The sequence below is a fragment of the Haemaphysalis longicornis genome, unplaced genomic scaffold (genome assembly GCF_048455015.1).
Source record: "Haemaphysalis longicornis isolate Haplotype H1 unplaced genomic scaffold, Haemaphysalis longicornis Haplotype H1 scaffold_4, whole genome shotgun sequence".
Lineage (NCBI taxonomy): Eukaryota > Metazoa > Arthropoda > Arachnida > Ixodida > Ixodidae > Haemaphysalis > Haemaphysalis longicornis.
The window spans coordinates 32,299,115-32,313,542 of record NW_027526361.1 but is presented as its reverse complement, the minus strand read 5'-3'; the positions used below and the strand labels follow the sequence as shown (position 1 = coordinate 32,313,542).

Sequence of the window (14,428 nt, the reverse complement as noted above, 5' to 3'; positions counted from 1 at the left end):
GACAGGGTAGGCCAGTCGTCTTACCCATAGGGCTACGACCGTGAGTAAGTCAGCGAGAGTCAAACGGCTTATTCCCTCGCCTGTAACGGTGCGGGGTGCCTTAGGACCTCCCAATGTCCGTCCGCGTCCATCCGCGCGCACACCACCATCAAGCGAAAATCAAGCGAAACGTGATTTGAGCCGTGAGGTGCAGTTTAATTTAGGGAATAATCAAGGATCAACTCACAGCTCAAATCGAATGACGGTCGGGGCGGAAATCGGCTGTCACTCGGGGCGTAACTTGGATGCCATTTCTAGTCCCCGTACTCTGCACCCTCGCCATCATCCACGGAGTGGAGATGCTGCCATTTTTTAAATTTAAACTTCTCGTATTTCAAACGAGCCCCAGACAACATCTCTATGTACTGCTCCGGTTGTTGTCTAACCGTGCTTTCTAATAGGCAACCCCCTTACCGTTCTCTAGTTCGCTTCTAGGTCATGAGAGGATGTCTGAATTTATGCAAAGTGCTGCGTACGCAAAGGCGAGTCGCGGATCGACTACGAATTTACAAATCTCCCACACTACTTCGTATTCGTTATACTTCCTTTCCCATTCTTTTTCCTTCATTTTAAGTTCATTGTGACTGTTTAAGTTTTTTTTTCCTTCGTTTTCCCACGCCACCGAATAATCGTATTCCGTTGCTCTCGATATTTCGTCAACCTGAATAAACACCGCATCAATGGTACTGTTATTCGAAATCATTATTCCTGAGTTTTCTGTGCTAAACTTAAAAACTTGATCTGAGCATTTTTTGCCTCAAATATTTGTGCTTACTTGCTCATCTCTCGGTTGCCAGGCAAAAGCACAACGTCCTGTCTTCGTATAGCCTTGCTTCAGCACGACATTGAAGCATTTTAAATGCAAGCTATGGGTAAATTTTAACCTTCATTGTGTTTTTTTCCAGCTTTCAAGCGCCACCTGACCTTTCTACCGGACTGCGAAGCACCTCAGTAAAGGCATCGAATGACGCAACCACTATTCAATTGCTGCTTCGCAAGCTCCGAAGCCGGCGCAAATCTCTAAAAGGGCTATTCAGTGCATAACGAATGCAAAATTATAATTGTTGACACCGAATATCAGTCATAACTAAAGTAAGAAAAGTCGCCATTAAGAGAACCAAATTTGCGCGAGTAGGATGAGACGCTTGTAACTGCGTTGCGAAGTACAGAAACGTAACGCTTTTTACATCCAACAAATGTCTGCTCTCAGGTGAGCCCTCTTTCAGCGACCATCCTGCGTAGGCTTCGACGTGATTGACGGAACATTGACATAACGAGGACGAGCTTGGTCGTGCGTGGTGCCAAGGACGGCATTGCGATTTCATTATGCGAAACAATTGAACAATGACAGGCTTGAGGACCTCGCCGTAAAAAAAAAATCATTGGCCCTTCCATCAGGAGTCTACCGAGCGAAAGGTTCTTTGCTATAGACGCCTGAATTCATTGCTGTCTGCCGCATTTGTTCTTATGGAGTCTGCGTGTCACTAAGAATGGGCACACTTCTTATCCACTTCATTTACTTGGCTTCTATATCCTCGACAACGTAAGTGCCTGGCCAAGTGATTATTATTTTACCTTCCCGTTCTCTGCGCCGGTGAGGCTGTGAGCTTAACTTTCAAGCTGTGTTTATTATAAAATTGACTGTATATAATTACACCCTTATGGTTTTGCATTCCTGTCGAAATGTCCTAATTTCTCAACCCCTTCGCGTGGTATACTGCATGCGTAATGATGCTGCACCTAGTAACCACGCCAACTGAATATTTTTTTCATGTCGGTACCACGACTGCATCAGCATGGTGCGCAAGTACCATGAATCTGTAGGCGAATTAATGGCCCCGGTCACTTCAGCATAGCGGCCATGAATGGCAACCTGGTCCCATCGCGCGAGTCGGAAGCGCCTAGCAGTGTACTTTCCTCGAAATAGCGTTTTAAAAAATGTGGTTTTGTCATTGCTGTTCTTTTCCCCAGCAATGCCGCCCTTCCGAGCCTTATCAAACCAGGCCCGGTTTCTCAGAACATTCGAAATTTGCGTTACCTTCCAAATTTGGACGAATTGTTCGATGGGTACGACAAGCGAGCTTGGCCCACGTACGGAACAGGTGAGAGAAAACTTTTTTGTTTTATATTCCGCTAGCAGCATTGCAATATAAGTCTCTAAATCTCCTAATGTGGCCCCAAAATGGCCCTCGGCCTTCATTGACAACAAATGTGTGACTGAGCTACTGTGTCTTGAAGCAAAACTTAGGGTTTTCAAGGTACATGCCTAACTGAACCTTAGGTTATGACTGCAGCAACCTTCATTCAAAATAGAAAGTTGGCTTTTTAACAAAGCAGTTTGAAAATTATAAAAGCACCAAGGCTAAAAGCTTTGAATCTTTCTTCCCTGCTATATGGTTTCTCCGTTAGCATATAAACATTTCTTCAAAAAAAAAGAGAAAGTAAGCAGAGGGGCCGTTACATTGACCAGATGTGACTTTCGCTGCCGGGCATAAAATATCAATGGCCTGCATAATAAGCGCCTTGTGGCAACCCTACAAGCTGCACCACCTAGAGAATGCTTGTGCACTAGCAGCAAGCTGCATTGCAAGCAGTAAAGACGTCCTGTAAGAATTTGCCTCTAGATAAAAGCGGACATGACGAGTTGCGTACATTGCTCCATGGCTTCACATGAACATAAAAAAAACAGCCTTCACAATGCGCGGGCCCGTGTGGAGTACAGACGAGCCTGAGACGAGACGAGACGGAGGTGTTTGCGTGCAAAACTGCGTCGTTGCCGGTAAATTAACTCTGGAAGCCGAATTTTAATAACGGTTTTTGCGCTTAAACCACGTGAACATATAAAGGATTACCTGAGCGATACCAGACCAGCTTATCGAACAGTCGGGGAGCATAAACAACAACGCTACTGGGATCACGGTTACGAATACAGTGTTTTCGACGGAGATGGCGTACTTTAACCGAAACTATACATATACAAAGTGGCAAAAGAAGCTACTGCAGCTTCATTTATCTATGTTAGTTGAACAGATTCAGAGAGCAAAAGCGCGCAAGCTAGGACGGAAAATAAGAGTAGAAGCATATAGGACAGGACGCCTGTGTTGTGTCCTATGCACGTATTTAATTTTGGCATGCGTTCTTTTATAAATTATCTTCAAACTTGCCCAGCCACAAGTATCGCTGGTTTATGATAGTTTGGCAATCCCATCGCCATAATTATATAGAGTCAGCTTCTTTTTGTTCTTACCTCTCAAGCGGGCTGATAAATACCATTGCAACTTGCAGTCAGACACTTGGTACTTAGAAAAATTGTAATTTAATCTCTCTGTTTTTTCGTGTGGTCATGAGATGCCCCTGTACAGCCTACGTCTTCCAGCAAACCTATACGCCAGTTTCGCGTTCTCCTCCGAGAAAAAAAAAATGGGGGGGGGGGGGGGGGGGGGGGGGGAGGATTAGGCGCTACGAAGATGGGTGCACAATTGGCCGGGCAACAGTTTACAGATTGAAAATAAGTCGAACATCACACAATTCGAATTGCGGGTGGGGATCCGGATCCCACTCCTCGTAAGGTACAGTGGTAGACCAGTAGGCAGCTTGACACTAATTTCTCTCCCCCGGCTCTGTATCCCACTTCCTCTCTTCACAAAGGGGCGTCGATGCCCCTTCGGGGCGCATTAAGGAATCGAGTAAAGAACAATAGTTCCACCTGGATTTTAAAAACATAATGAGCTTACTGAAGGAGGGGTGTGTGCATTCTCCCGCCTGAATGGATACACCTATCCCTTCCTCCTTTCAATCACATTCAATGGTCTCAACAATTTCTTAGAAAAATGCATTAATCCTGAAATTTTCCCTCGTACCCCTTCCTTCCTTGGTACAATTTTCAGCCTGTGTGTGTGCGTGGCATGAACGAGACAGGAGCATTCGATGCTCTATAGTCTTTTGGAAATCGTGCCACCTAAAGGAGACGGTCATGTTCGGGAACAGAACCGTCAACTCTCTGTGGCTTTGGCTACCAACGTCGCCCACCCGAGGCCCCGGTACAACGAGAAGCTCGTTTGACGAATGCACGGTTTTGACCACACCTTGATCCCTTCTCTTCAAGTCATCGCATACCAAAGACAAACAAAGCAGTGACTTTCTTACTGTCTTTTAGTAGCTGTCTTACTTATGTCAAATAATGTTTTAGGCATCTAAACATATGTAATCGAATGTCCCTGTTCGAACTAATCCAGCCGGTTAGGTTGAATGGTGATGTATGGCAGTGCTCGGCATTTCCATTTTTAGCAATTTATTCATATGCACTGACGCTCAGCGCGGCAAACGTTCTCTTATGTGCACAAAGCCATTCGTCCTTGAATATTTTTGACGGCCCAGGTTGCTATCCCTGCTTTCCCACCAATTTATATATGCTGAAGATCGGTTTATTTTGAAGAAGCCATCCCTGTTACCGGATTGTCAATTGGGGCATCGAGGACACCGCTGAGCCATTTCTTTGCGGGCTTTCGGCCCGAAATCCAAGCAAGACCACCACACTTCAAATTTAACCGAAAGCGCGGGCCGCGGCACACGGTGGCGTGAAATTCCGGCGTCGTATCCAAGCTACAATGTCAGCTGTTAATCAGCCGAAACCTATTCTCTCTTCTGCTCTCTTCGGTTCTGCGTATCTAAAAGTTTTTCTTTTTTTTTTTTTACAAGGACTGCGTTTTGGCGAAACACATTGCCGAATAATATAGCAACTTTTATTTTCAGAACAGCCCACCAAGGTCACAGTCGACATGAGAATCAATACATTAGGACCAATGAACGCCGAAGACTTGGTGAGTTACTTTGATAACGCTTGGTGTTGAGCTAGTTGGTTGAACACCGCTTGTAGGATTGCGCTGGGTATAAAGAAAAAGGGACTGGAAAGAACCTATACACTTGACGTAATGACTGCGCACAGGCAACTGTTTCTGTGAGCAGTCCTTACGTCAAGCGTATGTGCTCTTTCCAGTCCGCTTTGTGGCATACCCAGCGCAATCCTACAGTCGGTGTTGGGAAGTTAATTGACGCCCTCTAACTATTACTGACAAGTTCCGTTCAAATCATATTCGTTTGAGCGGGATTTTTAACGATCAGCCATATTGCTCACGACAAAACACTAAAAGTCTTTTACTTCCCACTCCTCCTTTTTTCCTCAGTCGCATTTTTTTCTGCGCTCTAAACTACATTTGCATTCCATCTCGCTTTAAGCGATGTCCATGTAATTTTTTCACGAGTAATATTCTTTGGTATATCTTCATTCATAAAGACAAGAAGCTTCTGGGTTCGATAGTTGGAGGAGCATAACCAGTAAGGTTGCGTAAGCAAGACGTCAAATGAATGATTCAAACATATGCAACCGGGACAGGCTGAATGGTGTGCGTCATGCGCAAACAAAGCAAACTACCCCGTGGGTTTGTGCAAGAAGTAAAGCCGGTGAATAGGCAGCTCAAACACAAAGGTGGAAATTCGTCACGACCTCGTGGTTACGGCCGTTTCGTTGGCTAAGACACACACACACATGTTCAGGCCGTATACACTAAAAAAAATCTCGGGTTATCTCCACTAATGCGAATCCTGAGAAGAAGCGAAGTATGCAGTGTATAAGCGTATTCTCAGCGCCTTGGTGTTTTTGCCAACGGTGATGAAACCATTGGGGCGCAGAGGTATACAGCTTGGCTGTAAATGTCTCGTGTCTTTAAACACGAGCTAACAAAACTTGCTGCTGAGCTAGTAGGTACATACTTTAAGGCGCCTGTATATGTCTTATCTTGTTTTCTTCGTCCACGCCGAGTTTGCGCCACGTTTTCTTCTTGCTTTAAACATGAAGCGTTCTAGCTTGAGGCGTTAACAAGTGTTTCGGTGTTTTCTTAGTACGCGTTACGAAGCATTCCAGCGTGAGGCGTAAACGAGTGTCCCTCTGTTTTCAGACGGATTTGGTTCATGGGGTTTGGCGCAATGCCCGCTTGATGCATCACGGTGTCGGCCAGAGTAACTTGGGAGACAGAGGGCAGGTGGTTGCCGTCTTAAGCGACGCGTATACCTGTAAGATCGGATATCTTATACGTGGACGCGGCAGAATACCGTCACCACGATGCTTATGCTCTGGCCATCGTGAATCGGCCGGACGACCCGCCGTTATGCTCCATTACTGTTCGCATCCCTTGCCCTGGCACGGGGGAGGAGGCGGCAATTGCGCTCGCCCCACGATCGTAATCTCTGATTCAAAGACGGCCGTTCAAAATTTTGCTCGCGGTCTCATTTCACCACTGGCACTCAAAATTATCGCTCAAAATCCTCCAACTTCCCAGGTAGAACTGCTATGGACACCGGCGCACTCGGGACTCGGGGGGAACGAGGCGGCCGATGTCGCGGCTCGAGGATTCACGATCCGAGCGGGAGCCAGCCTAGTTCCTTACCACGGGGCCCGATCCGCCCGAGACCACCTAATTACGTATCATGACATACTCACGCATTACCGCCTCGCCCACCGAAAATACCCCCCGGCGCATCCCCAGCTCAGCCATGAGCAAGCGCGTACCTGGCGACTTCTGCAGGTTCATTCCTTTCCCTGCAGGGCGGTGCTCCATCACATCCACCCTTCCCTCTACCCCTCACCTCATTGCCCCGGATGTGGCCAGCGCGCCACACTTCCCCCCTCTATGTGGGCCTGTCCGTCCAATCCCTTCCCTTTAATCACCCGTGACGAGCAATGGGAGGGTGCGCTGGGTAGCTCCGACACGGGCAGTTCACATTGCCTTCGTGGAACGAGCTGCCATCGTCCCCGCCGACCTCCAACCGGCGGCCACCACGCTTCCCTAAACACAGTGTCTCAATAAAAGTTTTTTTTCTCTCTCTCTCGCCCGCTGTTTTTTAGTACCCGTTAGGAACCGTTCCAGCGCGAGGTGTAAACGAGTGTTGCAGTGTTTTAGTACCGTGATTACACGAGGCAACGGTTACCACGACTACATTACACGCCAACAGCTAAAACCTGAAACAAACAGCGGGTCAACCCCCCGCTATCGAGACCCCATTTTGTCAGAGGCGGTAGCAGATAAGCGAAGCTGGTAAGTGGTTTGATGAGAAGTGATTCGCAAACAATTTCTAGCTACGCATGCATACCCATAACTGTTAATAATATCCAGCTATGCCTATCACCTGACCTCAGCCGTTTGATAGCGACGATCAAGACGGGGTGTCGTATTTGCGGGTATATTGCCACCTCGTACAAATGAACCACCCATGATTAATAAGGGCATGGCATTATTTCATCCAACATAAGCCATATCCGGACGCTCCGTAACAGCCAAAATTCGTGTACGCGAAATAAGCCCTTCACGAGGCAAGGTACCCGTCTTAATTGAAGACTGCTAGCGATGAGCGTTCTAGCTATAGCAGTGGCGGTGGCGGAAAATCGTCGAGTTTCTCGGCGACGAGGAATCCAATACGACAGCGCTCTCGAAAACAAGGTCCACAGTGTGTGCAGGGCATAAAGCGCAGCTAAATGCAGGTGTAGATTCTAGTGGTGTGGCATTGCTCAAGGGATGACTAGGAGTATGTGTATATTTTTTGCGGTAATAATCTAAAAAGAGTTTGGTACATCACCCCTGCTGTGTGTCTTTCCCCCCATGCACGCTACTACGGCGTGCCTCATAACATAGTTCAGGAGTAGCTTCGCGTGATAAACGCACGTGATAAAAACGCGTTGCGAACTCTGGTCCTCACTTATGTGATGTTGGATGCCGTAGTATGTGTGCGCGCGTACGACGGTGCGTGGATCGCGTGGCGTCGCGAACGCTATTCCTCGTGTCAGCACGTATGGCAAATGGACATATCCGGGCTTACTATCCTACAATGTATTTGCAACAGATCGCCCTTTCATTTATTAAGATTGTTGCTTTTCAGACGACAAATATTCATTTCGAACGGATGAATATTTCTTCCACAGAGCTGCTTCTAAGTGAACTGTACCTACGCCAGTCACGCTCAGACATTAGGTCTGTCCGATGAAGTGGGTTTAAGTATTTCTCATAACAGGTTTTTAGAGCAACAGTATCCTTCTGCCTGACTTAAAATATACGACTCACTGGCAACCATTCGGCAAATGTCAGACAATTCACCGCTGTTCTGTTCCCGTGAGCATAGTCATCGCTCGTGAATCGGGCCCTCATACAAGTCCGGCGGTTTTCAGGACTACGAGATGGAGATGGACTTCCGCCAGGCCTGGCAGGACCCGCGCATCTCCCTCCGGCGTTTCGGCCACACGCAGAACGTGACGGTGAACGGCGCCTCGCTGCTGGGCCGCATGTGGACGCCCGACCTGTACTTCGTGAACGCCAAGGAGGTGCGCACCCACTCGGTCACCATGCCCAACCAGCTGCTCAGGCTCTCCCCGGACGGGGACGTCCTCATCAGTATCAGGTTAGAGCCGCGCGTTTGTTCCGTACGTGCCGAACTGTATAGGGCTAGGAACTTCACATCTGCCTTTTCGTGAGTCTGTGTGCCTGCGCGATCACGCATGTACTTTGTTAGGAAGGGAGGGGCGGTTAGGCAGGTTGGGTGGGGGGGGGGGGGGGGGGGAAGGACAGCCGTAGACAATTTATAGGCAACATTTTGGCCACGACGCCAAATTTTCGACTTACCGAGTTAAACAATGTTATTGCACAAAAATGTCTGTCTGTTTTACACTCTAAGGCGATCCCGGGGTTCAGCTTCCACTCAATTCACTCGATTGACTTATCCATGCCACCAACAAAGCGAATTCGGCAAATGACAGCGACTCTCATACCATATTTGACTTAAAAATGTGATGTGCGCTGGGGCACTGCGCAATGCAGAACTGCCCGCTTGCATTGCGTGGTGTCCCAGCGCAGAGCGATCTTTTTTAGTCATATCGTACGCGTGGCGTCGTCATTCGCAAAATTGCATTGCTGGCTGCATGGGTCGGTAAATTAGGTGCGTTTTGGTAAAGCTAAACCGCAGGATTGCCTAAGAGTGTAAGAATGAAAAACAGGCGAAAGAATGATCGAAGCAAAGATAAATTTCTAGCTGAATCTCCCATAAACAAAGCGAAGTAACTTAGCGAAAACAAATGGTAAATTTAGGTCTTAGACTAGAGCCTCCGAGCCTCCGGAATGCAAAACGATGAGGCGAGATGAGCAGCGTAAAAGTTTGCTTGATTGTTTTTATTTTTACCAAGAAAAAAACAAAAGAACACTTCATTTTCGGTTTGTCTAACTTTACAGTGGGAAAATATTATAAATATTACAGTACATATTACATATTACATATATCACATATTACAGTACATATTGCATAAAAAATATTATACAGTGTGCGCCCCTATATGCTTATGTTCTCGCCTCTTTGTGCAGGTTGAGCCTGAAGCTTTCGTGCTTGATGTTCTTCTACTATTTTCCCTTCGACAAACAAAAATGCTTTGCCCAGCTTCGCCCATGTAAGTAGAAGCTACACCATTTCAATACGTCTTTGTTATCTTCTTGTTATCATTACTCACTTCAAATCACAATTATAATCCCTCCAAACACGATAACTAGAGCAAGAAGTATGCTTACTAAGCGACCTATTCCTGCTAGCAGATATCCACACCTTAGATCAAGTGGAGTTCGTATGGCGGGAGAACGACCCTGTGTTCCTGCAAGGGCCAATTCAGATGCAGGACTTCGACCTCAATGAGTTGTCCTACGAGAACTACACTATCGAGGTAGAGAACGGTACGTTCCTCGAGTGGCTTTCAAAGCTCTCTTGCTCCTCACACTCGTATTCTACTTTGGATTGATACAAGTTTACCACAAACGTCTGTTCGCCAGTACAGAAATAAGGCACTTAAAAGCTGTGTTGCTGCGAGATAATTTCCCAGAATGACAGATCTCGCTCAGATTCCCACTTTGTTACCTGCGGGCGACAAGCAGTTTTACGCGTCTGCCACCAGCAGTTTAAAATCGGGGATCCCACGCGCTCCTGCCGTATCCTTACGAGGTGGAGGACCTACTTCGACGCGTAATTGAAGCGTATATGAAAAGATGGAGGAAGCAAGTTACGGGACTTTCAATCAACTGTAAAATAAGGTTAGAAGCCATGAATATCTCAGTGTGGGAAGAAAAACAAAATGCGCTTAACGTTAACCCTCGCATGCGTTACTGACAGCCAAGAGCTAGGAAGACCAGCTGCGAGAGAGACCTGCATAGCCGAACGTCAGCGTTGCCATAGCAGCCACTTATGTAGGTGTTTTCACGTGTTCTTAAAACTAGCTACTTCTCTCGGCTTGCTTGACAGCCTTCTGTGTCGGCATGCTTACTTTCACAATTCAAGCATGCTAATTATCCAGTAGACGTTAACTGCCATTTATTTAACTCATTCACGGTGGGATCTAAACCCTTGGCGAACCTTTCCATGGCCTCATCATAATGGCCGGATGTTGTAGCTATACGTATTGTGATAATACAGTTCTTAGCAGCGCATTCAGCTTCCTTGTGAGTAAGGAATCCCATGCTAAGCTTAGACAGAAATCTTAAAACAGCACCTTCTAGTGAAAAAGTACTTGGGTCCAAATTTCTTTCAATGGAAGTTGATTCATAAACATGTACTCTTAGCTCTCCTTATCTGAATGATGACACAAGCAGCACGCCCGTGCGAACTATATAAAAGCTCTTAAAGATCTTTTATTGTAGAATCTGTCACGAAGAACTTCATTAGGCTGATGTTTCAGTGCACTTGTTCCGGTTTGCTCGCTCGTCTCGCAGTTCGTGTCTCGCAAGATTCGCAATGCGTGAAACAAGGTTTGCAGTTATTGCTGGCATTCATACCAGCGCACGCTAAACCTCTGGCCATTTTGAACTAAAATTGGGTTGACTATAGCTTTAACTGGCCGAAGAAGAATATTTGGAGCTCATTCATTTCTTGTCCATGTTAGAACTAAGTGTACTTACGCTTTCCCTGTTTGCAAATGAAGCCCACACATCAGTATACCAGTTGTATGAGTTGTATGTTGGCGGGCCCCGTAATCATGAACAATGTCAAATCTAGTTTAAAAATCCTACCCCAGGAACATTTTCGGCTCTGCAAGTGAATTTCCGGCTGGACAGACAGCGGGGCTTCCATATGATCCAGACGTATCTGCCCACCTACATTCTCGTGTTCGTGTCGTGGCTATCCGCCTGGATCAGGCCCGACGTCATACCGCCCAGGTGTGCCCAAGTCAGGTCTCCTCTAGTTCTCAGCCTTCATGCTGGTGCCGCAAAGAGGCGCTCAAGTCTGAACGACTCTTCTCTTTGACTTAGGAACCTCACCTTCTAAAGCGATTGATGTTTTTGTTTGATGACACGCAGTGACTTGTACGTTATAATAAAAGCTTAAATTTATCTCTCAGACGAGTCTAAACCATGTTGGAGTCTCTGCTTGTGGTTTCGTTTATGTAGCGCTTTTTACGACGGCACTGTATACTCGGGAACGAGTTAAGAACGGCAATAGCTCATGTACGGTATCGCTTCGCCTAAGTGACGAACCCGGATGTCCCAACGGGCGCTCGTGTTTTGAAAGGAGATTCTTTTCTTACGTAGCTTGTTTGTCGTCGCTGAAGTACTTTATAAGCATACTAAGTGCAACAAATCACGAAAACGGCTCACGTCATGTTCAAAATATTCCCAGTAACGCACTACTTGCGACGCGCGGAGTAACATCCAGCTACGGTGATGAGGCACAGCGCCAAATTCCGTTTGTCTGCCTGACTTAGGGAGTTTTGTGGGGAAGTATTCACAAAATGATGGGGTATGCGTGGTCTGCGGAAAAGAAACAGAAACTATGCGGCACATAGTGTTAGAAGGTGAGGGTATCCATCCAAATCTACATGAAGGGAATGGGCTTTCAGAAGCCCTAGGATTTAAGGGTATCACAGAGGAAGTTAACTTCGAGGCTGTCGAGGGGACGAAAAGAAGATTAGAATGCTGGTGAACAAAAAGCAGAGAGGGGAATATTGCCTAGGACAGTTACCACCTGTAACAGGGAAAAAAAGTATTACGGGCCTAATAAGCTTTAGTGCCTGCCCTAAGCAGCGCTAGTATTAAACCAAGAGTGCAGAACATGATTATATTAGTCCCTTTTGGTAAGATGACATGTCATCACCCCGCTTCAAAGGGGAGACCAATAGCAATCATCATCATCATCATCATCGTTGCCGTTCTTAAGTTGTACCAGAGTGTAGATTCACTTCTAATAGCTTGCGACAGAAAGTAATACTTCGGATGAAGAAAGAAAAGGCAAATCGATTGCATTGAAGCTGCGTATCCTCAAACTACTGGCAACAGGTTCACATACAAAGACACACAAAAACAGAGTAACAAAAATCTCCAGCACTGTTTCCACCATCCCCCGCCCTATTTCTGTCTTTTTCGACGTGAATTCTAGACTTCTCCAGCCATAAATGATTGTAGTAGACCACCGGTTTATTCTGCTTTCCTCTCCCTCCGTCCTCTCTCCTACCCTTTCGATTTTCCGATCCCGGCAGGGCCATCATCGGCGTCAACACGCTGCTGAACATGGCGAAGATCTACCTGTCCCTGAGCACGCACCTGCCCAACGTTTCGTACAACAAGGCCGTCGACGTGTGGCTCGTCGCCTGCATACTGCTCGTCATCGGAGCATTGATCGAGTTCGGCATCGCAAACTACCTCTTTCGGAGCAGGCTGACACGCGCCGAGTTCCTGCAGGCCGTCAGCGTCTTCAAGGTGCGTAATGCTCAAGTGCCGTGCACAAGCTTTGCACCCGCCCTTATCGGTTTCTTTCAAATTGCTGCTTCTGTGAGCCTCACTTGAAGACCTATGGAATTATTTATATGCGCCTTCGTCTGCGGCACAAAAGCTGCTTCGACCACGTAGACACTTAGCTTAGACCCGCCGGAGCTACACGCGCTGAAAGGCCAGGGAGTTTAAGTCTTTTTTTTGTGTGGACATCGATTAATATGTCGATAACTACTATCCGCACAGTGCAAAGCGATGACGGAACATGTAAATAATCAATTTCAAAAGAGCTTCTACAAATGCGTGGAGATGTGTTCTTCAGTGCTCACGTAGAAAGAAATCCTGAAGCTTCGCTACGGTTCAAGCCTTGCGCGACTTAGTGCAAGCTTTAGCAGCTTTTTCTCCCCTCATTTCCTGCTTCCGGTTCCTTCCAGAAGGACAAGTTGGCGAGGGACCCCAGCGGGCTTCCTTTGAATCAGAAGCGAGCGTTCACCGTGGAGCGCTACTCGCGGGCCATGTTCCCGCTTTTGTTTCTGGCGCTCAACATCGTGTACTGGTCGGTGTACCTCAGCAGGCCCATCATCGAAGCGGACAAGATCTGCGCCGGCAGACCCGGACAAGACGATGATCGCTGTTATGTGTTACCACCGGAGTACAACTTCGAATAAAATAATACCGCTTAACACTGATATGGATATCAGCGGTTTTTCAAGCCTAGAGAATGGTGAAAGTTATTGTATAAATGGCATTTTCTTTTCAGGAAAGTCGCTCTCTCTCCATCCGTTCCAGTCCTTCCCGGTACGGATGCCGCGTACAGATCTGGTACCATGACTTGGAGGATTCGAATGGTACTTAATAGGTGAAAGGGTCAAAAAGGCAGCAGCGATAGTACGAAGTGTTCACTCCGCCATTCACTTGGCCTACCATGAAATAACTGCTTCTGATAACTACTTCTCCTTCGCATACGATGCCCCAACTTAGACGACTTCGACATCCTGCTGTCACCCATCAGCCATTTGGCAGTGCCCCTGGACAAAAATTTCACGCGCCTTCAGGAGAAAAAAGAAAAAAATTCACAGCATATCCACGGGGTGAATGATGATGAGTGGGCGAAGCTCCTGAGGGGAAATCATCGGTAAAACCGTGACTCTTCAGTGAAAGTTCGCCCACTACATCATCAAGAAAGACGTGAGAAACACTGTGTGTGTATATATACAAATCAACCTTTATTTGTTCTTAGAGAGGATGGATGGCTTGCGATGTCCCTTCACAGCGATCGCCAACGGCGCGAGGACGGCAGGGTCCCCGCGCCGTTGCCGTGACGCTTGGGCCTCTCGTTCTCGAACGCTGGGATCTTGGCGGCGTCGTCGCGCAGCCAGACGACACGCTTCGGCCTCCCGCTATCGTACGGCAGGATCTTGGCGGCGGCATCGCGCAGCTTCACGGAGCGCTTCTGCCTCGCGGGCTCGCACATCGGGATTCTGTCTGCGAGCACGCGCTGCCGCCGCCTTGCGCGCTCGTCGCTGTGCAGCCTTATCCATCGGGCGACCCCGAGCGCGCGCCAACAGCGAACGGATTTTATTACAACGCTCCCCGCCATCTAGTAAACA

General features: G+C 47.3%; 1 protein-coding gene across 2 annotated transcripts; it reads left to right on the top strand.

The window, feature by feature from the left end:
- Positions 1-1,444: 1,444 nt before the first annotated feature.
- LOC144180302 (glycine receptor subunit alpha-2-like) lies at positions 1,445-13,508 on the top strand. Of its 2 annotated transcripts, XM_077708671.1 has the most exons (9): positions 1,445-1,582; positions 2,011-2,141; positions 4,792-4,859; positions 8,255-8,484; positions 9,438-9,520; positions 9,663-9,797; positions 11,129-11,270; positions 12,587-12,806; positions 13,253-13,508. In XM_077708671.1, the coding sequence occupies exons 1-9, from the start codon at positions 1,530-1,532 to the stop codon at positions 13,484-13,486; spliced, it is 1,296 nt and encodes a 431-aa protein (XP_077564797.1). In that variant the 5' UTR covers positions 1,445-1,529; the 3' UTR covers positions 13,487-13,508. The 2 variants fall into 2 exon arrangements, with proteins under 2 accessions (XP_077564797.1, XP_077564798.1); XM_077708672.1 differs by lacking the exon at positions 1,445-1,582 and having other exon boundaries at positions 2,017-2,141; positions 4,797-4,859.
- Positions 13,509-14,428: the final 920 nt, after the last annotated feature.